Source organism: Phoxinus phoxinus, assembly GCF_949152265.1.
Source record: "Phoxinus phoxinus genome assembly, chromosome: 2".
NCBI lineage: Eukaryota > Metazoa > Chordata > Actinopteri > Cypriniformes > Leuciscidae > Phoxinus > Phoxinus phoxinus.
The window spans coordinates 18,990,012-19,016,605 of NC_136877.1; the positions used below are offsets into that span (position 1 = coordinate 18,990,012).

Below are 26,594 nucleotides of genomic sequence, written 5' to 3' on the forward strand. Positions count from 1 at the left end.
GCGTTGAATTGTTATTAACAATGTGTCTATGCCTTTTACGGTTCCGGTGAAATTCTGGTCAAATTTCATGGGCAAAAAACATACATTGTCTATTGTCAGTACTGTAGTGATGTATGAAGCATAGCTCACAGAGAGATCACCTTCAAACTAAGCAGATTTCTGTCGATGTGACAATACACACAGCCAGCTTGAATTTGTTGCGAAATCTATGGGGTAAATCTTTTGCCCTCTTTCCAGATTCCAACTCCAGATCGCAGTTTCCTAAACTGGAGCTGGTGTAATATCATACCGAGATAGAAACCAAATGGGAAATAATGAGTGTATATTGTTCATTTCAAGCCACCACTAATTCTACCCAAACGTATAATACACACCACTACTAAACCTACCCTAACCAACCCATGCGTATCCTACGCACGTAAAAACTAATTTCCGCGTATAAATGACACGATAAACACACTGTGTGCTATAGAGACGCATTTAGTGTGATCGGGTTGTTCCAGGAGAATATTTGTTTTAAATGTGAATTGTTTTATTTAAAAGTAAATATTTCAAGCTTTCTTTAGACGTACGTTTCATGTTTGTGTGATAAGTATTCGCTGAGGTTCAGTTCATTATTCAGACGTCTTTCAGAAAGTTTCCCGCGGAGACAGCGACAGCTCTATTTTCTTTATTTTACAAAAACATAAGGATTTGTTGTGATTGTAAGTGTACACAAATAAAAGAAGACCCTTTATAGTTTAAAATTATGTTTAATTACTTTTTTGCATGGCCAAAAATGACGGATTTTTTAAAGTTGTTTACACTGTCATGAGGAAAAAATCCAGCAGAATGTGCTGGCGTGTTCTCCGGGCTCAGAGGGTTAAAGGTGATATAAAAAAATAAAAATATAAAAATGGAAGCTGAATATGGATTATTAAGTTCGTAATAATAATGTAAATTAGTATAATAATGAAAGTAATAATAATGAAATTGTGTATAAAATGTTTCATTTGAAATATTCACAGTTTAAACAATCATGTTGAATTTTAGCTCCCAAAAACATAAGCACTGAAAATACAATGCATTAAAATGCCAGCACTCTTAATGCAATGCATTTTATTTCAATTAGTGCAATTCAAGATGCTTTTTTTTGTTTCAAGGACATCTGTAGTTATTTTACTTCCATAAACCACATTCCACAGTCTACATTCCAAGAGAGTGCAATCTAAATAGCAAACCAGAAAATAAATTCAAATTACTAACAGCTGCTTTCTGTTTTGAAGCGTCTTTTTGGCGTCAGGTAGTGTTTCTAAAGCACTTATTTTTTGTGTACCACAGCAAATGGAAGTGTAGCGAAACAGTTTTAACCTGGATGAAACTGATTTAATCTTGTTTAGGATTGGTTGTAGTTACTGGTAGTTTTAAATGCTTGCATTTATTAACACAACAGAAATGTCTGCGATTGGTTTAAATTCTCAACCTCTGCAAAAAAAAAAAACATAATGCAATGCAGTTAGATTTAAATTATCCATAATCATGGATGTGATTATTCATTATGCAGCTCTAATACACCAACCACTTGAAAAATAAGTTGAAAAAACAGAAGGAAATAATTGCCATAATAGGCAATGTTGGTAGTTTAACCATGAACTCATTTTAAAACATAAGTAAAGATCATCGTTTAACTTTAGACTGGCATTCTGACCTCTGGGTTAAGGGTCACTGTTCTTATGGCTGCGTTGCATCATGTGTGATCCATAACATGACCATAAAAACCTTTAGAAAACCTCCAGGCATATTTTTTTTTCCTTTTATGGAAGTACTAAGTACAGTTTCCTAAGTGAAAATGTAGGCATAACTTGTAGGCATCTTGAATGGCTCCATTGTGTATTCCATGCAGTTAGTCTGTCTATCCCAGATCTTTTCTTTCCACGAGAATAACAATAAGAGGCTCTCATTCTGCAAATGACAATACGAAATAGGTACAGTGTTGTGTGTGGTTTTTTCACAAAATTCATAATACGTGCATGGTTTTGGCATTTTATTCATAGCCAAGTTATTTGTGATGTAAATGAGCATGTTTGTGTGTGTTTGCATCTGAGCTGCTATTTAATTGAAAAGGCTGATAGACAGTTTAAAGCGAGTGAATGAGCAGATACGGGCAGATGACGGGCATGCTTTAGGCAGTGTTTATAACCTGGAGTAATGAGTTTTAATCTCTTTTGGGGAGGATCTTACCACATATTTTAATTAAATTTTAAACTGAATTATGCCGAAGTTTTGTCCTTTAACATTTGGTATTTTAAGGTACTACAGTGGTTGTTAGCCATCTCATTTCTAGCGATGGCATTGTGGAGTAGTCTGTGGGTTTCTTTTAAGGTCAAGTGGTTTGTGAAAAGGTTGCGTTTTAGAGAGAGAGGGGAGGAGATCGTGGTGTATCGAGGGTGAAAGAGATTAATAGAGTTTATATTGCTTAATATGAGAGAGAGAGAGAGAAACTAAAAGGAGAGAATGTGATTGGAGGGCGTGTGAGAAAGCAGGAACGTATTTGAGAAGTATAAACTGATGGTGTGAAGGAGAAGGGATAAAGAAGCATGGAGGACGAGAGGGGTTTAGGGCATGGAGAGTGGTGATAAGGAGACAGGGGGATGAAAAGAATACGAAAGGGGATGAAATGAAGAGTCCTAACAGGTGGTTGCGGTTTAGCTCCATTGGCAGTTGAACTCCGAAGATCCGAACCTCATTTCCCATTAGAGCTGAAGTGATTGACCTACATATTTTATTATGAATATTTTAATGTATTCATCCCTGAGGATATGATATTTTAAATATTTTGCAGCACATGTTCAGGATTAAGCCAACAGCTGTCTGTATAATTCAACACAGTCATAACTCATGAACTTTTAAAACATTGCCAGAGGTGTCATGGTATTACTAATGGTTAGGGCTGTCAATCGAATGATTTTTTTTTTCCATCTAATTAGTAACATGATACCGCATGCTTATTAATTAATCAAATGAATCACATATATTATTAGTTGTGTAAAGCCCCTAAATTAATATAATTTAAGGCATTGGTGGCTTATATTATAAAGTCAATATATTGATTGTTTTATTTTCATATCATTAAACCACAGTCCACAGCAATCTGGCCAATTAACGCAGGACACTTTCTTGCATGAAGTCTGCTCTTTTTTTTCTAACTGTCACATTTCACTGTTTTCACAGCCTCACACCATAAGGCCGTGTGTCCACCAAAGCGTTTTTAGCAAGCTGAAAATGCTAGGCGCTCTGCTGAAAATGCCTAGCTATGGGCTCTTGGGAGCGTTTTCAGTTGAGACGCTTTGCTTGTTATGATACGGAATATCCGCGAAAGTGTCACTAGTATCTCATTTCACACATATTTTGTTTCTGTGATGATTCTATATTAAAATGTCGACACAATGTAACGTATTTTCTCTGGCTCTTTTTTTTTATTATTTTGTTCTTCCGTGGTCATCTGTTGACGTTGTACAAGCAGAATGTGGCGGTTGGTCGGTGTGGTATTAGTCCCGCCCCTCCTCCACTGTGATTGGACGGCTGGGTAAAAAGTGACAGTGATGAGTGCTGCGTTTTACCCAAAGTTGAACATTCTTCAACTCTCGGCGACCTGTAAAAAACGCTGAACGCGCAGCGCTTCAGCGTGAAAAAGACGCTCAGCGAATCGTTACGCTAATGCCGTTTTAAAAATGCGGCGCTCCCATTAAAGACAATTGAAAAATACAATATAAGATAAAACATTTTTTAAGATAAAAAAAACCCCACTACGTAACTTTTGGCCTTCTAGCAAAAGAATTCATACATTTTGCGGAAGAACATTGATTTGGTTGTGCTTCGGCTCTGCATGACTGTGCAAATGAATATTACAGCTCATAAAACATTCACCACTAGGCTTAAGAGATAAAACCAGTTAAGATAGAAAGGATCTCAAGCTGACAAGCTGAAGACGTTACTGTAGCCATTAATAAACATGGTACTTCCTTGAGAATAAATTCCAGCACAGTTGCTTAAATAATCCATAATGAAAGGACTCTTCTCAATAGATAATGCTTTACAATCAACTCTGTTAGAGAGCTTTATATGGCAATGTATCTGATCATACCTTATTCACCTGCTGAGTTTAACGTTTATGTTTAGTTCTGCTTTATTATCATGGTGTTTTGTTTCTCGCCATCTCCAAAAAGCCAAACCAGTGTTGATTGTCATTTTATAACAAGTTCTGCCGCATATTTTTTTTGCCAGCAGACTCTCCTCAGTTCTGTCCGGGTGGTTTCCCAGAGGTTCAAGATTTAGCGTGCTTCATATCAACCTTTCTCACTCCTTGTGACAACTAACCTATGCCACTCCCGTACGTGTGTCAAAGTAATCGAAGAAACTTTTCTGTATTTACTGGTATGACGAGACACACACACGGGCGATTGACGTATGTACGCAATTTCCTGCAAAAAAACCATACCGCTAGGTCTAAAATATAAACACTGGCAAAACTTGATTTTAAGGTGACATAGTTATACGTAACTACATGTACTTACTACAGTAATAACAGTAAATTGTGCATGATTACAAGTAACTAACCCTAAACCAAACCCTAACCCTAAGCATAACTCTATAGTAAGTACATGTAGTTCATTAACACTACCCAGTACTTATTTGAGTTTGTGCAATGTAACAATACGAAAGCTTAAAATAAAGCGTAACCTAAACACTTATAATAGGCTTACTATAGTGAATCAGGGTAAGAAAAAAAAATCGTTTTGCAAGAAGGATTGATCATACAATGATTACAATTATTATTATTATTATTTGTTATTCCTGTTTGTGAATTACTGCAGATGCTTTGCTTTAGCTGTTATTTCAAGCTTGAATTGGTCCAAGAAAAAAGTCTGGTTGAAAAATCCCTCTACATTTATATACGGTATATACAGTATACGATTATTTTTTCATACAATTATTAACAAAGTTAGTGTGTTAAATGGGCAGCTTTATTACGACTACTACTAGGCCTACTACTAATAATAATAATAAAACAGAAGAACATATTAATGATTGAACTGCAGCAGAAGAATAGTGTTAAGGTTCAAGTTAGCCTTTGGTTCTGTGCAAATGAAATGCTGTATCAGAAGCACTTCACTGTTGTCATGACACTCAGCATGTATGAGAAGCGACAAACAACACAACAGTCTTTGCAGTGTAAAAGTGTAAATCACACAAATAATACAAAATAAAGAAAACCTGCCACAGTTTAGTATGCAAATCTTACGATGAGAGTGTTGTTTTTTTTATTTCATATTACTTTTTTAAACAAAGTTTACAAAAATTCAAACATAGAATCTTTATGTTAAGCAATTTATAAAATAATACTTATACTGTATATACAGTATATGGTTTTTGCTACTTCTGAACTGATTTTTGGTTAAGTACAGGCCCCAGGGGTAAGGTTTTAAGTTATACATCTTTATAAAACATTTATGGCTGGTTTCACAGACAAACTTAGAGCTGTTTTATCTGAAAACATCTTGGACTGACATATCTTAAAATGTATCAGTGCTATTGTTTGGTCTCAAAATGCACACCAGTAATGTTTTTTTTTTCTAAAGCACAATTCAAAAAGCTACTTAATTTAACTAAGGCCTAATCCTGGCTCAATCTAAGCCCTCTCTGTGAAACCAGGCCTTAAAAACATACGTCTAATCTTTCAGCAAAGAAGCTACACCTTGAAAAAGGATATCGCAGCTTCTGCTTGCATATACGTGCTAACCAGAACTGCATTTAGCAGTGCTCTTCGTAGAAAAACAACTTCCCGTAAGAGCCTAACATTCTTTTGCAATTAGACACAGAGCTAAATTGTGCATGATGTGATTATGCATTTATGAATGCCATCTGCAGCAGCGAGAACGGTCGCATGCTTCCTAACACAACTCTGATTCACCCTGATGCATTTCTCTGACTCTCTGCCCTGCAGTCCCATCTGCAGAAGGCTTGTTTTGTTCTCTTCCTGACAAGCAGCCAGTGTTTGTGTAATCTGCTCTCTCGTGCATCCTCAAGATTAAGTAAGCCTTCCCTCTTCAGTCTTCGCTGAAAATATCACTGAGAGTGATGATGCCATATTTGCGTTTAGTTCAGAGATGAGCACTCGTAATGCTCACTGATTATAGTGGAAATATTGTTGTTATTGCCATATTTAATGTGACTGTGACATGTAGCAGGAACAAGCTGGTGGAAATAACAGTTTGATATTGAGAGCGACTCAGATTTTGAAACGGAATGAGATGCAGGGCTGTCAACTCTACACAGCTGCGCTGGAGTAAAGTTTTTTTCCTGACAATATTTAGTCCCATGATGTAGTGTCAGCAGGGGCGCAACTACCCAGTGTCTGAGGGGTATGCAGCAACAATTTTGGCGCTGTAAAGCTGTGGTGAGTGGACCTCGGGCCAAGAAAACTCGGTTGAAAAAAGCGGATCTCTTTCAAACCTCTGAATTCAAACCTCTTTTAGTTACAGTTTTTGTCTACATTACACTACTACATAATAATAGTTATAATATTAATCCCATGATAGTAATAGCCATATATTGTAAAACAAATGCACTGTAAATAAAGGAAACTTAATTAGTTTTCCAAAAAGCACGTCGCTTTAAGTATGTACTATGCGTTGGCTAAGTATTCCTATTTGCATGTCCGTACTTGTGTGTTTCTGACTTAAATGCCATCAGAAGACAACAGTTACCAAAGATTCTCTTCCTGAAACTTAGTTCATCTTGTGTGTGAGGTGTCAGCGATGGTTTGTTGGTGTGCGGTCCTTATAGGGGAACAGCAAGTACGTTTGTATTAGCATGGCATACAGTTGAGTCTGTCATTTATTGTCAGCATTGAAATATTTATAGCCTCCAACTTCCCCCAAAATATATAATGCCACGTCTTGAGTCACTAAACTCCAGACAAATGTAAACAATGGAGGATATATTATTATTTTTTCTCCTCCCTCACTCTTTCTCAGTCTTCACTCTCTCTCTCGCTTGCACATTCTCGGATGATCTTTGTTGCCTCCTCTCTGCACCCATCCCCCATTTCCTTTGTTTTCCCTCTCTCGTTCTTTCTCACTCATTCTCTCTCTCTCCCTCTTTCTCTCTGTCTAGTGTACAGTACTGCTGGTTTGAGGTGATTGGTAACAGATGGTGCCGCTTTAAAAGGGCAAGGAATTTTGTGCCCTCAGTAGGTCAATGGGCCACGGTCTCTCTCTCTCTGGCTCTTGTCCACACACACAGCTGACTTATTTTGTGTAATTTGTCCCCAAAAAACCTTCAAGAGAGTAAAGTTTTAACATAAGGATCAAATGTAAATGTAAATGTAAATGTAAGGACCATCACAGGCTAGGTATCAGTGTGCATGTTAGCAATAGGCTACTTAAAGGGTCATTAATTACTCGCCCTCATTTAGTTTCAAATCCATAAGACTTTTAATCATTGAACACAGATGAAGATCTTTCTGATGAAATCTGAGAGCTTTCTGCTTTTCTTTCTACGCAACTAACATTTTGACGCTTCAAAATGTTAATAAAGAGATCGAAAAACTAATCCGAATGAATTTAATCCAAATTTTGAAGAAACACGATCGCTTTATATGATGAACAGATTGAATTTAGGCTTTTTTTCACATTTAAACATTCATCAACTCACTCATTGTTGTGCTTGTTTGAAGTGCGAGAATCTGTTACCACGTTTGAGCTTCCGCAATGAGGTTTGTTCTTCCGCGTCAAGCATGTTTGGTTGAGCTTCTGTTTATGTTCGTTGATCAATGTTAATATGTGAATAAAAGACTAAATAAAAAATGTTATTGACTAAACCGCTCAATTCATATGGATTAGTAGTTTTATCTCTTTATGAACTTTTTGAAGAGTAGTTGCGTAGACTGTCAGCGGAGGGACAGAAAGCTCTCAGATTTCATCAGACCTTCATTTGTGTTCCGAAGATGAACGAAAGTCTTGCGAGTTTGGAACGACATAGGGGTGAGTAATTAAATTAAAAAATTTGGGGTGAACAAACTAACCCTTCAATGTAAATTTTCAAGTTGGCTACAATAGTACTTTTCAAGAAATACTAAGCCGTCTTAGACAAAATACACTGTAAAAAACATAATAATTGTTACATTAAGAAGTTATTTCGGTAACACTAATGTCTCATTAGTTAAATCTGTTACAGAATGTATTAATCTTTGTTAACCTGATGTTGTAAAATACAACTGTTCATTGTTGGTTCATGTTAGCTAATTATTGGGAGCATTAAATAATATTAACAGATACAACTTTTGATTTGAATTATATCTAAATGTTAAAATTAATATGAACTTACTGTGCGTTCTCACCGGACGCGAATAGCGCGTCAAATTTGCGCCTGCCGCGTCTAGTTTGACGCTTGAACATTTTGAATGCATTCGCGCGTCCAAAGCAAAATACACGCACGTAAAAAGCAAGCGTTTGGAGCGAAATTGACGCCCGTCCGAGGCGAAATCCGCTTCTTCTGGGAGAGGCAAGTGCTGCGGGAAATTTAAAAATACTACTGTTATTGTGTCACGAAATGTAGTTTTAAGAGTTGTTCAGTCGAGAATGTAGTTGTTTAAAGCTCAAATCTGTGGTTTGTTTATAAAGATACCGCCTATTTAAAAAATCTGACGTTTCGTAGTTGTGAGATCCAGGCAATCACCGGGCGCTCAGCGCTCATGTAACCCGCCTGGAGCAGCCTCACCTCGGCTAGTCCTCCTGACGTCTGCCGCTGGTAAACCAGAAATGTTTAAATTCACAATCTATAGCTTCGGCTCTATTATATGAAACATATAAGTTAAAATACATTAATGACGCGTTATAACGTAGGTCAAACGACTTCTTTAATTAACGTTATGTGAGTTTTTCTTCATCTCATTCAGAAAGCCTATGACTGCAAGTGTTCAGTGTCATGTCACATTCATAATTAACATCTGAACAATGTCATTCCTTCTTTCACGCGGGCATTTAGTCATTACAAAATAATTTATTAAGGCCAAACATTTAAAATGACATCGGGCATTCCCCCGTTTATCACGTCACTTCACCACGTGACAGCAGCAAGCAGGCTCCGATTGGTTAACGCGGCGCGAATTGAAAAGTTCAGATTTTTCAACTCGGGCGGCAGACGCGAATTCGCGTCAAACGCGTGAATGCACAAAAAGCACTATAAAATCATTCGCGCGTAACGCGCCAGACGCTCAATTCGCGCGAACTTGACGCGCGAATGAGGCGTATTCACGTCTACCGCGCCGCACTCTACGCCTCATTCGCGCCGCAGGATTTTTTTACGCGCGTAACGCGTCTTTGCATTGACTTAACATTGAAATCACTCACGCCTGACGCGCTATTCGCGTCCGGTGTGAATGCACCATTAGAGTAATAAATGTTTTTTTTTTTTACTGTTAGTTCATGTAGTTAACAAGTGGAACCTTAGTTTAAAATGTTACCGTTATTTCGAATAGGTACATCATTATTCATAAATCAGTGGAAATCCATTAGTATTAAAGTCTTCATGGACCATTTTAGAGGAGCAAAACACATTATATACACATATTGCCTGCATATAGATAGGAACAAAATATGATTTTAAAAAAGATGATTATAAAATAAAAGACATTTAAAAAATAATGCATTTTTTCAAATATAATATTTTTGATACGAGTAACATTTTACATTTTTACTCAAGTCAGACAGAGGAAAATGAAGTGGCTTAGCAGGAAACTCCATTGATTATAATTGGAGTGATCTAGTTTTGTTGAGTTGCAGCGTTTCTGCAGAATACTTCAGAATAGACATGGTGCCAGAGGTGGCTGTCCGTTGTCATGACAATCAGTTAGTCTCTTGTTTTCTGTCTGCAGTAAAATGTTTATTTTTAATGAAACTAATTGATGAGAAATGATTTGATTCACAGTCCTCTTTATTTTTAACTCCTGCTCTTGACTGTTCACTACCTGATTGGCTTCACATTGTTTGTAAAAGTCTCATTCCTCTCAGTTGAACAGTAAAACACGATGCAGTCGACTCCCCGGTGCTCTGAGCTCAGCTCTTCTCTCTGCCACACTTTGAGTTCAGCGTAGGACATAATAGCGGTAGCAGACTGCAGAATACATACCGTTGAGACCTGATATGTCGCACCATATTGACCTTGAGCAAAACTATGGCATGCTTTGATAGTCTGGTGCTATCAGATGGTAGTTGTGAATCTCTGAGAATTTACAGTGTTTTGGATCATAAGGACCAGAAGGAATGATTTTGTGATACAGCAGAACAGCTGTTATGAGAGATGCTGGTGGTTAATCTGTGCTCAGAATGAGGGGGAAACGCTATTTATGATGAGATCTTTGAGTGTTTAAAATATTAAACAGAAGCTTGTCACACGTTCCTGTCTTAAAATCATACTGTAAAAAAGAAAGTCTGCCTCTTCTTGTTTTTAAAGTAAAATAAGCTGAGCTATAGTCAGTCTTTCACAATCTGAGTAACCTTGAAAACTCTGAACTTTACTGAAACTCCCCCCACCCCCACCCCCCTTTTTTTTCACCTGCTGCCATTTAGTGGGTGGTTGACAGGCCGTTGCGCTGTGGTTACAAATATTATAACTGTTTTTATTTGTTGCTGTTCTGGGATGTTAGGGTGTTGTCAGGGGGTTTATAGGGCGTTCTGGCCAAATGAGCCCAACATAGTTCTTTATAATATTCTGCTTTCTAAATATGACTCACATCCCACCTTCTGTGTTAGTCTATTAATGTTTTTTCCTGGTGAAATTTGTTATAAGTTTGTTAATAGTATTAGACCCCTCTAATCAACAAGACACACATTTTAAGGTGTCATAGGTCAAATTGTGTGGTATTAGTTACATGTTTAACACTTACGAAGAGGGTTTTGTTGTACACTAAATACTCTACATTTGAGTGATAATAATAGTGATGCTGCCTGGAAATTTTACACTTTGTCACCTGTAAGCATCACACTTTAATCTGCACAAACCGCTGAGATTCGTTACACATTCTTGTGGTGGAAGATAAGGTTTCATGTTTTGCTAACCGAGTTTCACACTTATTCACATTCATCAAACAAACATCCTGCACACACCTGTTTTTACTCTTAGAAACCAAGCAAAAAAAAAAAAAAAAGGTGTGCTTTGAAAAAGGCAGGAAATGTTATATACATAAAAGTTATATACATTTTACACTTGCATTAAATGTAATGAAATCATAGTACTTTACTTTTAAACTGTTACGAAGAATTTCCATTTTAAATACAATTCTATTCAAAGAATCTGTTTTATACGATAGAGAATTTACCCTGGACAACCACAGTCACATGGGTAATTTTTTTTGAAATTGAGATTTATACATCATCTATGAGTAAATAAGCTTTCCATTGATGTATGTTTTGTTAGGATAGGACAATATTTGGCCGAGATACAATTATTAGAATAGCTGGAACGTGAGGGTGCAAAAACATAAAAAAAAAAAAAAAATCACCTTTTAAAGGATAATTCCGGTATTTAACACATTGAGTCTATATTGTAGTTTGTTTTGGATGAACAAGAGTGGTGGACAACATTTTTTTGACAATGGTTCCTCTATCGAGTTTTTGACTATAATAGAATTGGCCATGGACCCATTTAACATTGGAGTCAATGGTCATGTCCGAAAATGTCATTAAAACAGCCAATAATGTTCGTTTACAAAACTGTTAAAGTCACCGAGATGGTGTTCGTTGATGATTATAAACAATATCGTCGCAATATATGATTCCAATCCGTTTATTTTGCTATAGTGGAACTATTTTTTCAACAATGGGATTTTACAAAATGACGAATAAAACACGACAGAAACTGTATTTCGCAACACTTTTTGTTTCTGGAACATCAACGAACATCACTAATCACTCGGTGAGTTTAACAGTTTTGTAAACGAACATTATTGGCTGTTTTAATGACATTTTCGGACATGCCCATTGACTCCAATGTTAAATGGGTCCATGGCCAATTCTTTTATAGTCAAAAACTCGAGAGAGGAACCATTGTCAAAAAAATGTTGTCCACCACTCTTGTTCATCCAAAACAAACTACAATATAGAATTAAGGTGTTAAATACCGGAATTATCCTTTAAGTTATCCATTTATGTTCGTGATTTTGCTGCGTTCACTCACAAAAATAAATGTTTTATATATTAAGGTAGGAAATTTACAAAATATATTCATGGAACATGATCTTTACTTAATATCCTAATGATTATTGGCATAAAAGAAAAATCGATAATTTTGACCCATTCAATGTATTGTTGACTATTGCCACAAATATACCCGTGCTACTTATGACTGGTTTTGTGATCCAGGGTCTCATATGTGAACAGAATAAGATGTGAATGGTGTGTTTTTTCATTATCTGGTTTGGAAAGATGTGTGGTCATAATCTTGCTTTTGCTCCTGAGATGGCCTCATTTTTTTTGTCTTTTTTTTTTTCCACAATTTTTCGAAGTAAGCCTTTCAACTAAGAGCTATGAGTAATTTCTTTCTACTGCTGATTGCTGAATTGCACCTGTTCTCCCTCAGAGAAACACACACACAAACACACACACACAAACACACACACACACACACACACACACACACACACACACACACACACACACACACACACACACAGACAAGTTCAATTCCTTTTGTTCCTCCAACCCAGCTGTGCATAAAACAAGCACATTAATCTAAGGCGAAGTCCACTGGACAGTTATCCCAGACTCTGGTGGCTGAAAATAGAAGTGTAATAAGACACACACTCACACACTTATCTCTGCCTGTGCTCAGTGCCTCCTTCATCGCAAACTTTCACAGTTGTTTCTTTATAAGTTGCTGTAGTGAGCGTTTCCTCTCTGCCTCATGTCCAGAAGGAGAATTGGACCAGCACAGCTTCCTTTGATTTTTTTTCTCTTTAATTTGTCTACTATATGATTGAGCAATCAACATCCTTATCATTACAGTAAAGGCAGGAAAAGGACAAGATAACACACGGACTACAATACTGACGCTCATCACGCTTGGATGTTTGAAGTCCACAAAAAAAAAGCCCTGGATTGTAGTCACAGACACCAATGCTCTTTTATAATGAAACAAAAAAACATGAAACATTAAATTGTCCATAACAATCATGCATCCCTGACCAACACACAGTAAAAGTGTCTGGTTTTCAGTTTTTGGTTGAGTGAATGTTTTAATGACTCACTCATTTAGACAGTCATCGAATTGAGGGCTCATGGTTCCATTTGGGACGGGGCCTAACTTGTTTTGTTCCTGATTGAATCAGTGTTGTGAATGAATCAATAATGTATTCAGTAATTCACTCATAAGATGTCTTTTAATTTGAAGGCTGTGCCCTCCGGAGGTCATATTTGTTGGCTGCGTATGCCATCGAGCCTATCATTACACCGTTTTTTAAAATAGTTGTTTTTCTGAAATGAAACAGCCTCAATAAAGTATGCCACCGACAGATGTGACCTCTGAAGGTTACAGCCTTCAAAATGAGACACAGCCATATAGACAGTCACTTGTTTTGTTCCTAAATGAATTAGTGTTTTCGAACTTACCGCTTAAATGAATGATTCAATGACTCATAAAGACGAGGCTGAATTCGGAACTGGATACTAGCATGTTGCTGTTACTATTTTTACCACATCTTCCTATAGAAGAAGTGTGCTAGTATGTGGAATGTGTCTGGTTAAGTAAATGATTCACTGACTTATTCCTAAAGACAGTCACTTGTTTCTTTTTTCCTGTCTGAATTGAAGAACAGTTTCCTTCCCGTTTGTTCAAAAGAACAAAATCGCCGCTTTCTGGGAAATTGCCACAAAATATATTTAATAAAAATGGAGATTGCTATAATAGGGGAAGCCACTGTGGCTCTTTTTTATACGTCATAAATTACTTGTGTCTCAGAGTGTGCTGAATAAATCCAATAAACACTGTCATTTGTCTAATCAAGTCTTGTGAGTTTTATGTTGCTCATCAAGGGTTTTATTTGGTAAATGTGTTTTAATCGTAGTTTATGCGCATGCCTTCTTATCGGATAAAAAAAATTATCCACCTCAATTTAGCGCATACGGTTTAATGCACATTTTTAGAATTTATGCACATTTTAGTTTCCATTCAGTGTTTATTTATGCGATATCCCAACATTTGCATAAAAATATGTGGATAGAAACATCTGACTATACTGACATACCGCCTGGAACATGCAGACACAGACAAACGGAGTGATATACAGTGCTGTATATCAGGACCTTTAGAACGCCATTTCCAGTTATTCTCCAGTCTACCCCTACTGGTTAAGCTAGAACTTGATAAAGTGTTTACACTCTTCAGGAAGTCAACCTACAAATGGCTGTTGTCTTATGGCTTAGGAATTGCAGCGATGCTTGATTCCTAAACAGTCTTACATTTTCTACTTGCCAGCTATTCATTCAGTCAGATAACTGTTAGAGGGTGTTACATCAGTGGGAGCAAAAGGATGGATGTGCTACATTAGTTGGAGGAAGCAGATGGATGTGCACTTGCTTACATTTGGCAGCCAGCCTTTGCACAATACGATGTAGAAGCTGGTACTCAGATTGCATGTGCAGAAACATGAATAAGTAGTCAATTTAAATGCTTGAATTTAGAATCAGAGCACATTTGAGCAATTTCATTAAATCTGACCGTGTCAGTTATAGCGGAGGTATGCCTTGTAAAAGCAAAAGCAACCAAGTTTTTTTCTTTACTATAAAAAAGAGAACTAATGTTGTAAAATGTCGTTTTTTGCTGCAATGCTGTAACTCCAGCAACTCTAGCCTGTGCACCTCTTATAACCAACATAACTCCTGCCGGGAAGCCGTCTGTCTCAAATCATGCACCCGTCCTCTCCCCTATCTTTTGCCTACTGGGACTCCACCTTAGAAATGAATCGCCTTTCGGCTTTCACTTGATTGAGCTGCACAGACCACTGTGCGGCTGCCGAGTTTACATGCTCAAAACTACTAACGGATGATTTGTCTTCCATTCTGAGAAAAAGAATGAATGGTTTTAGTTCAGTGGTTCTGTGACCACAGGGACCTTGTGAAATTAATTAAAAGAAAGCTCATAATTCTTTTATTATTGTGCTCAATTGTAAAGGTGTTTCCTCAGGATAAAATGATTTAATTTCCCATTTCCCCCATTTTAAATGTTCTGTCTTGGTTAAAAAAAAGTAGAGTAAATGTATCACCAAATGTGTTATTCCTATTTGCTGAAGCCATTTCAAAGTTTTATAAGTTACTCTCGTTGATGTCTATATTAATCATACAAATCAAACATCAACAGAATTCAAACCTTCATTCCCAGCTCACAAAGATTGTTTATTGTAACTAATCTGCAAAAACTTCTAAGGTTATCACTGTAATCATGGTTCCCTAAAAAAAGAGAATGAGACGATGCATCTGAGATAGCGACACTAGAATACCTACTCTGCCGGAAAAGTGCCTTTCTAGTATGAATCATGGTGAGCACAACTAAGACATGAGCACCTGGGACCCCAGTGTGGGATCCAAGTCTAGTTTGAATAATCTCACAAATGTGTGCGGAGGACTAGCCTGCCGCATCACACACATGTCTTGTATGGATACCTCTGACAAAAAGGCTTTTGAAGCCGTCATACTCCTAATCGAATGAGCTCTGACAGCCATAGGTGAAGGCTGTCCAGAAGCTTCATATGCAAGAGAGATAGCCTCAACTATCCACTTGCTCATTCTGTTTGGATGCTGGGGGCCCTTTTCTAGGTGACCCAAAGCACACAAACAATTGATCAGTCTTACACCACAGGGAAGTTCTATTAACTTAAGTATTCAATCCACTAACTGTGCATAGCAGATTTAGATTTTCCTGGTCCAATGTCTTTGCAAACAATAGATCACGCCACATTAGAGAGGACCTTAGGAACATACCCCGGTCTAAGGTGTAGAAAGGCTTTCACATAAGAAACACAGTTTTTTATGTCTGAAATTTATCTGGAAAGTTTTCATGGGCTTGAACAGGGCCGTTGAGAGGCCTTACAAAACAACGGACAAATCCTAAGCTGGTTCCCTTGTGCAGCTTACAGGCCTCAGCCTCAAAAGCACCATGGAGAATGTAGTAAAGTTAAAAGTTATGGGAAGAAGGAGGCGGGAACCGGCAAACATTCAAACAACTTTTAATAATCATAAAATAAACAAAAACAAAACGAAAGTAAATACGGCAGCCCCTCACGGACGATTGCCGCCACCCTGTGGAGAACCAAACCTGCAGGAAATCGAGCACTGTACCCAACCATACAGTTAACTGGCTTCAGCTGGCGATTTCCGCACCATGAAGTGAAGACTCCCCACTTTAAGGCATATAGTTTCCTCGTGGAAGGAGCTCTGGAGTGAATTATGAGGTTCAAGAACAACACTCGGGCCGGCCAGAACGGGCTACTAACAACAGATGGACCTTGTCCCAGTGGACTCTCTCCAGATCTCCCGGGAGCAGAGCAATCGGGGGAAAGGTGTAGATGAAGCATTGGCCATGTCTACACCATGGAATCCAGCTGAGGGAGAACGAAAGCGGACAGTGTGTCGTTTCTTAAGATGCGAATCCGTCTGGCTGTACTCCCTCCAGAACGACTCCACCACCATGCAGTGGAGTCTCCATTCCCCGGGCCTCAGCACTTGCCTCAACAGGATGTCTGCTCCATGATTTTGGTGCCCAGGAATAAACACTTCTCTCCTCAGTGAGGATCAGTCCACGGGAGGATCTGGTTTGCCAGTTTGTGAAGACCCCAGACCCCCCTGACGAAAATGGTTTCCTCCACAACCTCGACATCTCTGTGTAGAGATCGGGAAAAAACAGCAAGCCCCGACGTGGAGGTTATATTTAAGAAGACAGAAAACACTCGTCGAGCTTGCATTTTGGATCTCTCAGCCAGCCAGTCAATATTCAGTTTGGCCACGGCATGAGTTACAGCTCCTCATAAGGAGCAGGAGAATTAGGTGGCGAGTCCTCAATATCTCCTGCCTCAATGCTCAGCACATTCACCTCCTCGAAGCTGGATAGCTGAAGCACCGGGCCCTCACTCTGGGCAGAAAAAAAACAGCAGAGCGTGCTTCCGATCCCTGAGAGTGGGTGCTGGATCTAGCTGGTGAGGGCAGAGAAATGGCAGAGCCTATCTCCAACCCCTCCATTAGATCCATTTGTGATCCCCACAATCTCAGCCGCCACTCTGCTTCGGCAGCAGCAGGGCCTAAACCACGAGCGCCCGGCGGGAGCGGAGTGTCCTCAGCAGTATAGCTGCTCACAATGAGCAGTCAGCCCCTTTGAGAGCTGACCATGTATGCTCCTCTTCCAGACAAACAAACCATAAATTGTGTGATATAGCGAGGGCAGGAAGGAACACATTATTTAAAACCCTGTTTGCTCGCCATTTCTTTAATACATATATAAAATCAGCGTTATAATATAAGTGATCCCATAGCGTCAATATCTCCAACGCAGCATGAGTTGAAAGGGAACTGCTTTTTATAAATTTGTACAGCAACTTGTTTAATTCTAAGGGTCAGGGGCAAGGTCATAATTGTGAGTGAAAAGTACTTCACTATCATTAAGTGGACCTCAGGGGAGAAAAAAAATAAATGGTTACAAAATAATGACCCTTTAAGTTCCTCTCACTGAATAAATTAACTGAATCCCACTAGCATTGTCCCTTTCTCACTCAGCCATTACTAAGCATTTTAGCCACAGTTTGGCCACTCAGAAATCTGCTCGCTTTGTTTTTTGCGCAACATCATTTTAGGCAAGTGACCAGAGTACACATTTTCATGAGATTTCTGAGAGTTATGGATACATAATGCCCATAGTGCTCCTTAATTAAGATCAGGAATGTACAAAACTGAAGTTGACTTGTATGTAGGTTGTATGAAGGGCATAAAGAATTAAGGCTACTTTAGATTCCACAGCCACACTGATTCAATTTGTTTCTTAGGGAAATATGGATGCTAAGTGCAGCACTTTAGTTGGGTCATAGTTATCACAAGTAAAACATTGATTAGGAATAATCATGGGATCAGATGATTTGAAGACTGTTACAATCACATTAGTCTGAAATCATTGTTTACACAAACAAAGCAATTCAAATCTCATTGCTTATCTCAACTTTTCAGAACAAATGGTAACACTTTATTGAAAGGTGATGTACACGTTACTTGTAGGCTACTTACTATACTAATAACAGTACATTATGCTTAATTACAAGTAACTAACCCTAAACCAAACCCTTGCCCTACTGTACTGTGACTCTATAAGTAAGTACATGTAGTTCACTATCACTATTAGTACTTATTTGGGTAAATACAATGTAACTGTCACCTTAGAATAAAGTGTAACCGAATAAATACATTTCTGTCATGACAACTCTCAGAGAGATTGGCATGGTAATGGTAATGGTAATGGTAATGGATATGGCAATGTTAATGTATGGTCTTGGCGTAATAGGTCTGCTACACTGCTGATGCTGCAGAGCAAGTACCGAGACTTGCTACTGCCAATACATTCAGACATTGCTGTGAGCATGTAAGACATGCTGCATAACATACATTAATTAACCCCTGTAGCAGATCTATACAGGTGGAGCGTTTGTGAAGCACGCTGCAGGCTGCTAACAGCAACACTATTAGTATTTGTTTGAATGTTGAGCTGCAGCTCACTGGCCACTGATGGAACAGCAACCAATCAGCTGCGCTTCATTCCTTACACTCTGATGGGATCTTTGAAATGGGACAAACAGTGATATTTAAACTTATTGTCTAATTACACTCTGGTGGTTGAACCTTAACCGTATAACTTGCATCATCATTATGCACATTGCTTGACTGCAAGCTATTCCTTTGAAATTGGCAACTATTGAAATATTGTTTGAGCTATCAAAAACAATTGCCTATAATGCTCTTTAGAAATGTTTTGGGTACAGTGCCAGACAAGCTACATGGACAGCATCTGTGGCATCATTTTAATTATCACACACACGCACGCACTCACACACACAAAACTTTCTCTGTTGTTGTGTTTTAAAGCAAAAATCACAGAATATGGGGTCACTACATAAAATACACCCTGTTTAAAAGCCACAAAACATATTGTTCTCAGACAAGTTTTACAAAGATTTGCTTAATGGCTTTGTATGAAATTATATCCTATAGTTTAGCTTTGTTGTCATAATGACTTGACTTACTGTAACTGCACTGAAAAGCACTGTTTACACAAAGTAAAGAATTATGTTGTAAATGCGTACCAAGAAGTTTATCCACCTATAAGTATTCACACTTAATGAAATCATCAAACAGCTTTATATTTCAAGAAATAAACAGGTTTTTACTTAATTTGTGTAAGTGGAACAACACAGGATTCACATTTAAACTGAGGGGCAAATTATTTTCTTTGGTACCCAATATTATGCCTACAGTGCTGTTGATAGAGCTTAACTTGTTTTGAACCCGGAACATTCCTTTAACTCAGATATACAGGTAAAAACATTACTGACTATTGCCTCTCATGCTAAACTGATTACATCTCTGGCAAACACTATTGCTGTTGTTTGCCCATAATGCTCGGAGTAACAAAGCTTACCTGTCTAAGAACAACTACATAATTTCATTCTGGGGATTCATTCTACATCAAAGTAAGTGAAAGTTTTCTGAACACGATTGCACAAAAAACACTGAAGTATTGGTGTGCAAAGTCTAACTGAGCTGTTTATGTCACAGAGCTTTAGCCTGAAGGTTCTTTTAATAGTTACCAGCATTTGGCCAGTTGAAATAGGTGTTAGATCAACACGTACGCTGTAGTTCCCAACATAAACTAAAAACAATGTGACTCATGCCTTGTTGATCACATTAACTTTGTGTCCCCCCACCCTCCGAACCCTCAAATGTTTGCCACTGTGTCAGCATGGCTAAGCGTGGAAGAGGTAATGAGTGTGTAGCTCAGAGCAGGGGTTTTGAGTGGTTAGTGTTTATGTGTGGATGTGAGCTTTGCTAATAGGCAGGTTTGTTTTGTCTGTTGACTGTAATACAGAAAGAGAGCGCATTTCTCACTATGCTGTAAAAAGTGTTTACCTTTTAAATGGTGGTAATTCAAAGTACAGGGTGATTGACCAAAGGAAAAGTTCAGTACACTGAGGGTTTGTGGCATTTATGAAGCGCTTTTCAATCCCTGTTGAGTTATTATGGCTGGAGTTTGGGGAATTGGGGACTCATGAAGTCTGAAAATCATAGAGGTAATTTATGAAAGCGCAGATAATGGTGCTCTCTCAGTAATAATACACAAATCAAACTGCCAGCTGTGTTCTCTCATTGAAATGTTATGGACACACACACACACATAACAATCTCCTCCATCTCAGCAGCAGTCTCCCCACCAACTTTAGATTGAAAATGTGCCCATTTCATTCTTGTTGGATGCGAAAGGTCATCACTCTGATTCGCTGCATGTTTCAAGATTTTTTTCATTTCCTAGTCCATTCCTCGCTCCTCAGCAGCTCTTTCCAAAATGGTTGTCCTTATGACTCACCTCTACTGTTTTGGTGGTATTGCCATGTTAGAGTTTCACCTCTTTTAAAAGCACAAAAACCAAGAAGCAATATAATCCGAAAAGCGATATTGAATTCAGATCTGCTGAGAATAAAAGAATGTCTCACTCAGACGTTTCTCAAGGTTAGTCTGTGTCCACTTCACTACGGCTTCTATAGGTTGCCTGTCATGTAAGTTACCTGAAAAGTATTACCTGTCATAATATCAGAAATATAATTCAAAAACACTGTAATTGTACTGAAGTGGGTTCTCTGTGTTGGATTGTTTTTTCATTTCAGTAATCAGATACTGTCTCTAATCTCAGTTTATGCTGAGATAATTTACTGTAAACTAATCATTCAACCCATTCAAGTGTAAATGCATTGCACTATGGTGCTTTTTAAACGTTGTTTAGTTTGAGCAGCTTGACCTGTCTACTTATGGCTCAATAATAATGTGGGTTGGGACGTTGGGCTGTTTGTCAGAACAGATGGGACCTATAACATTGGTTGTAGGAGGTGTTTTTGGGGGGCTGCATACACAAAAAGATCTGAAGTTGAGAAAACTCAAAATTTGAGGCAACCAGCTTCAGGATTCTTTGAGTATACATCAACAACAAAAAACTTAACAATTAAAGTTGGACTGTGCTTTCATGAAACATAATATAATACGATCTATACGTTTTTTTTTTTTTTTTTACTCATGAATCCAAGTTCACTAAGCTTGCATTTTTAGTTATGGTGAGCATTAGCATTACATAATAGTGGCTCTGAAATTACACACTTCACCTTCACCAAGCATCACATTTCATTGTTTGAATGGGAAAATTCTGAATGTGCTTTGTATTGCAGTCATTCTCCATTATCAGACAGCCAGTGGCACACAAAAAATTAAACAACTTGACTTTATGGTTATAAATGTTGTAGTGTCCCTCTGCATGTATGTGTGTGTGAGTGAGTGTGTTTTTATGTGTGCATGCCCTGATGGATAGACTAGATTACAGAGTCGGTCCTCACATCCTGCACACTCCCAGCTCTAATCACAGCCTCCCTCTCTGACGGGATCACGGCTCTGACCACCCGCCCTTTTCAAAGCCACACAATAACACTCCAGCTGAAGCCTGGCCTCTTATCAGCCAGATATTTTCCGAGAGGATGGTGTGATGAAGAAAGATTCACTTCTGGAAGGAATGATGGGATAGAGTAGGATTGATGGCTGAGATAATATATATATATTTTTTTTCTCTCTCTCATTGAGCCAGTGCTTTGAAGCATGTGTGGCCTTTACGGAAAAAAAGACATCTGCAGTCTGAGTGGAATCATATTAACAGGTTTTTAGTGATTCAGAGGGACTGTGATTAAAACTATGTTCACATGAACACATATGTATTTAAGTTTATGATGTTTGGTAATGTACTGGTCACTGGAGCTAAAAAAATTCAGTCTACAATACATACATGGGGTGTAACGGTTCTCTGTAAAAAAAACGAACCGTACCGTTCTCTACCCACGGTTCAGCACGCACTTGCACCGCGGTTCATCTGAATGTACGTTCACATGACAATAATATGCATAAAACAGAGAAGTTTTACCTTTGACTTTTCCACGTACAGACGACACCATTGTCAAAACGATCCCCATTCACACGGATCCGCAAAAACGACTAAAAACACTGTATTCTGCTGCCAGGCCATGATGGCGAAACACTAAAGAAGTCCAAAGTAGTCGATTGTCAAGTTCACGCGCATAGGTTTAGTTACCTATGATCACGCGCGTGAACTCGACAATCAACTACTTTGGACTTCGGCCGAAAACAGGATGTAAATACAGGTATTTGCGCTGGCTGAAATAACATCATTTTTATTCATATCTTTCACATCTTCACAGTCAGATTCACCCGTGTTCACTCTTCACTTACTTGATTCACTTACATGAATCACTTTTTTATTTGTATCTTTGCTCTATTTTATTTATTTGTGCTGTTGCTTGTAGTTATTGTCATGTTTATGTTAAATTAGTGTCACCTTCATGGGCTTTTATTTTATTTGTTTTCAGTCACATATTTCCTTTTCCCACCACTCATCAGTCACCAGGAAGACTAATCTTCCACCACAGCTGCTCATCATTTTAGTTCGTTATCTCTGTGTATTTAGTTCCTCTGTTTTCAGTCTTTAGTGTTGGTCGTTGTTTGTGTATGTTTGTTAGCAGTACACACCAGTTACTGCCAGTTACACCAGTTCGTTCATCTTTAGTTTTTTTAAACTACTTTGATAATTTGATCCTGTCTTTAGTCCTTCATCCTCATCTTCATCTTGTGACAGTTATATTATTTGTTCATATTATCTTTATTTTTATTTGACAGTAGTCCTTTTTTTACTTGACCATAGCACATACCGAATCATACAGAAACCGTGACCCTAAAACCGTGATACAAACTGAACCATGAGCAATTTTAACTATTGCACCCTTAATACATACATACAGTATATATATTAATTATTGTCATGGTTATGGACTCTTTATTTTGATATTCTTTTTTGTTTTCCTTGGTTTCTGATTATGTACTTGTTTCTATAGTTAAGGATTATCCGCTGTGTCTTGGCTAGTTCTCAGTCACTGACAGTGTATATATACTCCCTGTTTGGTTATCTCCTTTGTCGGTTACCATCATAATTTAGTGTGTAAGATGATTGTGTATTTCTCCTGTGGTTAATTAAACACTCCTTGAATGTTGCATCTGCATCAATTGTATTGGATTGCGACAACACCACACATTACATTAATTAATTCCTGTTGAGTAATAATTTCCCAAACTTTTGAATGTGATGTATTGTCCTGTATTGAATATTAAATTTGCTTAATTTTTACAATTTGATTTCCTGTTGTCTCAATGGTCACTTACAGTAAACATAAATAATTTAAAACTGTTAAATATATTTCAAAATGAATATCCATTTTTATACTGTATAGCCTATTATAATTTTGCGATTCCTGAATGCACTTTTTTAGCATTGAAAATAATTAAAATGTTTAGTGACCTAGAGCAAGGTTTGAGACAAGCATAATCGATCCAAGACCCAACAAAAAAATGTTTTTTTTTGAACACTCACGTTCGAAGACAAAGTAATTGCTGTGGAAATGGCAAAAACCTCCACAAAATGTGTATGTGTGTGTAGTTATATCACAGTGACAGCTTGTTTATTCATTTTGTCTCTCTTAGGGAGCTCCTGGGTCACGACTTCACTGAAACTCACTATGAGAATGGCCTCCCCGTCACCAAAACCAGCAAGCACACAGTAAGTAGCACTGAGACCTCTGAATGTGTTTATGTGTGTGTGTGTGTGTGTGTGTGTGTGTGTGTCTCTTTATCTCTGCGTCTCTGTTCCTCTCTCTCTGTCTCTGCTTCCCTCAGTTCCCAGACTTCAGTTTCAGTGTGTTTTATTTGTGACATATAACGCTTCATTTATTTAGTAAAAACAGTGCAGTATTTCCCCTAAATGTTGTATTAGCGCTATCAATTAAACAGATTAATATTGTCATTAACTATATAAAAAAAAGCGCTAAAAATTTCCTCAGGCAAACTTGATTGCAAAATAGATTGCTGTGTCAGATTGGCCAGTGGTGAGTTTATATTCAATGATATGGATATAAAACTAACATTTTATTTACTTCTAAAGACACTTTTTGTAATTCATTCTATCCTTTCTCTATTCATTGTTTCAATCTGCCGCAATAATTTAATTGATTATTTAATGAGCACATGATGTAATGAGCCATATATAATTTAGTGAGCAGTCAAATAAAGAAAAAGATCGACAGCTCTAATTTGTAAATAATTTGTTTAGAAGTGTATCTCACAAAAACAAATCTCAGTCATATTTTATCCCAGAATAAAAAAAGATGAAATTTTACATGAAGCTTTTTTTTTTCGCATTGGGACATAATTTTCATGACAATTAAACACACTGTCCTTCATTATTTTCATTACTTCAATGCATTTTACTTTTGATGTGATGTAAAAACTATTTTATTGTTGTTGTGTTCAGAGTTCGGGTAATGCATTACAAGTAATGCAAGTAACTAAAGCAACGCATTACTTTTAAATTTACAACAAAATATCTTAGTTACTTTTTCAAATAAGTAACTCAAGTTGCTTTGTTTTCCCATTTATTGACTGACACCTCTTCTGTCCCCATCTTGAGAGAAATCGGGAGTGACGTACAGAGTGTATGCGCTGTGTAAACAAGAATATTTATTGTAGCCATAATCTAAATGTGAACATGCATTTACTCATCTCACAAAAACAATTCAGTATTCGTCAAAATAAAAGTTAAATGCAAACTACAACCTGCAATAAGTTCCAGTTCAGCCATACCAATAAGCAAACATGACTTTAGATAAACATCACATTTCTGTTTATTTTTTTATTTTATTTTATTGCACCTTTCGAAGGCCAATTGCGTCCCCGCAGAGCCGAAGGAAATGGGCTCTTCGTTTCTTGGGCAATGAAGAATACAACTGATGGACCTTTCGCGTCCTACCCTTCCCCAGAATTCATTGCGTGCCAATTATGAAACAATTTTTATTCAAAGAAAATGGTGGGTGGTAGTTCTGTGGCGGCCAAGGAATTCACATATCAATGTAATTATTGTGTTTTAGTTTACACAAATAGCTAGTGAAACAAGAGTTAAAAGCCAGGGGTCTTTCTTAAAAAACGTGAACTTAAACTAAAAATGTTACCACTGTGCCACTTCATTTGTTAGGTGGTCTGAGCAAAGAGCAGACCACTCAATTTATTAAAATGTGGGCTGACAATGACCATTTATTTACCGGGGCCAAACACTCGGGCGTTGAAGCTGGCGTTGAAGCATGTCAAAATCCAATAAAAACTCATAAAAGCAAATAAAAAAATCTACTTTTCTGCCTCCATTTCTTTTTTGAAAATCCACTCACAAATGTCCGCTGTCAGCTGTCACAAAGCTGCTAGGCCATTTAACGACGGTTCAGTGTTGCTAAGTCTGGAATTGAACTGTGATTCCGCTACTTTTGATTAGCAATTGGGTGGGTTTTGTTGTGCAGACCTGGCAACCCTGGCCCTCGGTTCGACCTTCGTGCGACCGGGGTCTCCCAGTGGCTTACATTATTGGCAGTTTAGTGTTAAGTGATTAATTTACAGCTAAACAAAACATAACATCTATACTTTCATGTCCGAAAACATTATTTCTGTCTTACATTTCATAATAAACTCAGACAAGCTCAGTTTTCCGACTCGTTTTCCGTCAGTTTATTCCCGTGAATTTGAATATGTGCAAAGGATTGTGGGTGATTTGAGGCCACGAATGATACATCCGATGCGTCCTTCAAAACAAGCCGAATGAAGGATGCGATACAAAGGCTGCCTTCCAATGATCCTTCAAATTGAGATGGCCTTCAGCGACGTTTATTGGCAGCCGAGATTTGCAAACTTCGTAGGATGCAGCCTTCCGATTTAGAAACACCCCTAGTGTTGAACGTAATATTCTTCTGCAATCCAGAATGACAGCACAGCTGAAAGGTTCGCTTGAGCTGCGCCCTCTACTGTACATGTGTGAATTTGCATTTCCTTCAGCGTGAGGATTAGTCATTTCACTTTTAGTTATTAAAAAACAAACATGCAAGCTCAGTCCAGCTAAGAAAAAGTAACGCTAAAGTAACACAACACATTACTTTCCATAAAAAGTAACTAAGTAATGCTGGTTGTGCTCACTGATTTTATTATATTTTACTGTATAAAAATACTGTAATATAGTAATTTTATTTCCGATCAACCATCATTGGTGTGCCATAGTAAATCTTATTAGCAAAACTCTCTCTGTCTTTCATACTACTGTACATGATCAGGCCTGTGAAAACATACCTGAACACTCAAATCGCAAATAAAACAGCCTTATACAATGTAGCCAGTAAACAG

General features: G+C 37.8%; 1 protein-coding gene across 2 annotated transcripts in view; it reads left to right on the forward strand.

Moving 5' to 3' along the window:
* The window catches only part of adam19a (ADAM metallopeptidase domain 19a), a 106,893-nt gene that overhangs the window by 40,702 nt on the left and 39,597 nt on the right, over positions 1 to 26,594 (forward strand). For both annotated transcript variants that reach the window (XM_079604301.1, XM_079604302.1), the window contains exon 4: positions 23,865 to 23,940. In XM_079604301.1, the coding sequence (XP_079460427.1) occupies positions 23,865 to 23,940 (76 nt within the window). The remainder of the gene's footprint in view (positions 1 to 23,864; positions 23,941 to 26,594) is intronic.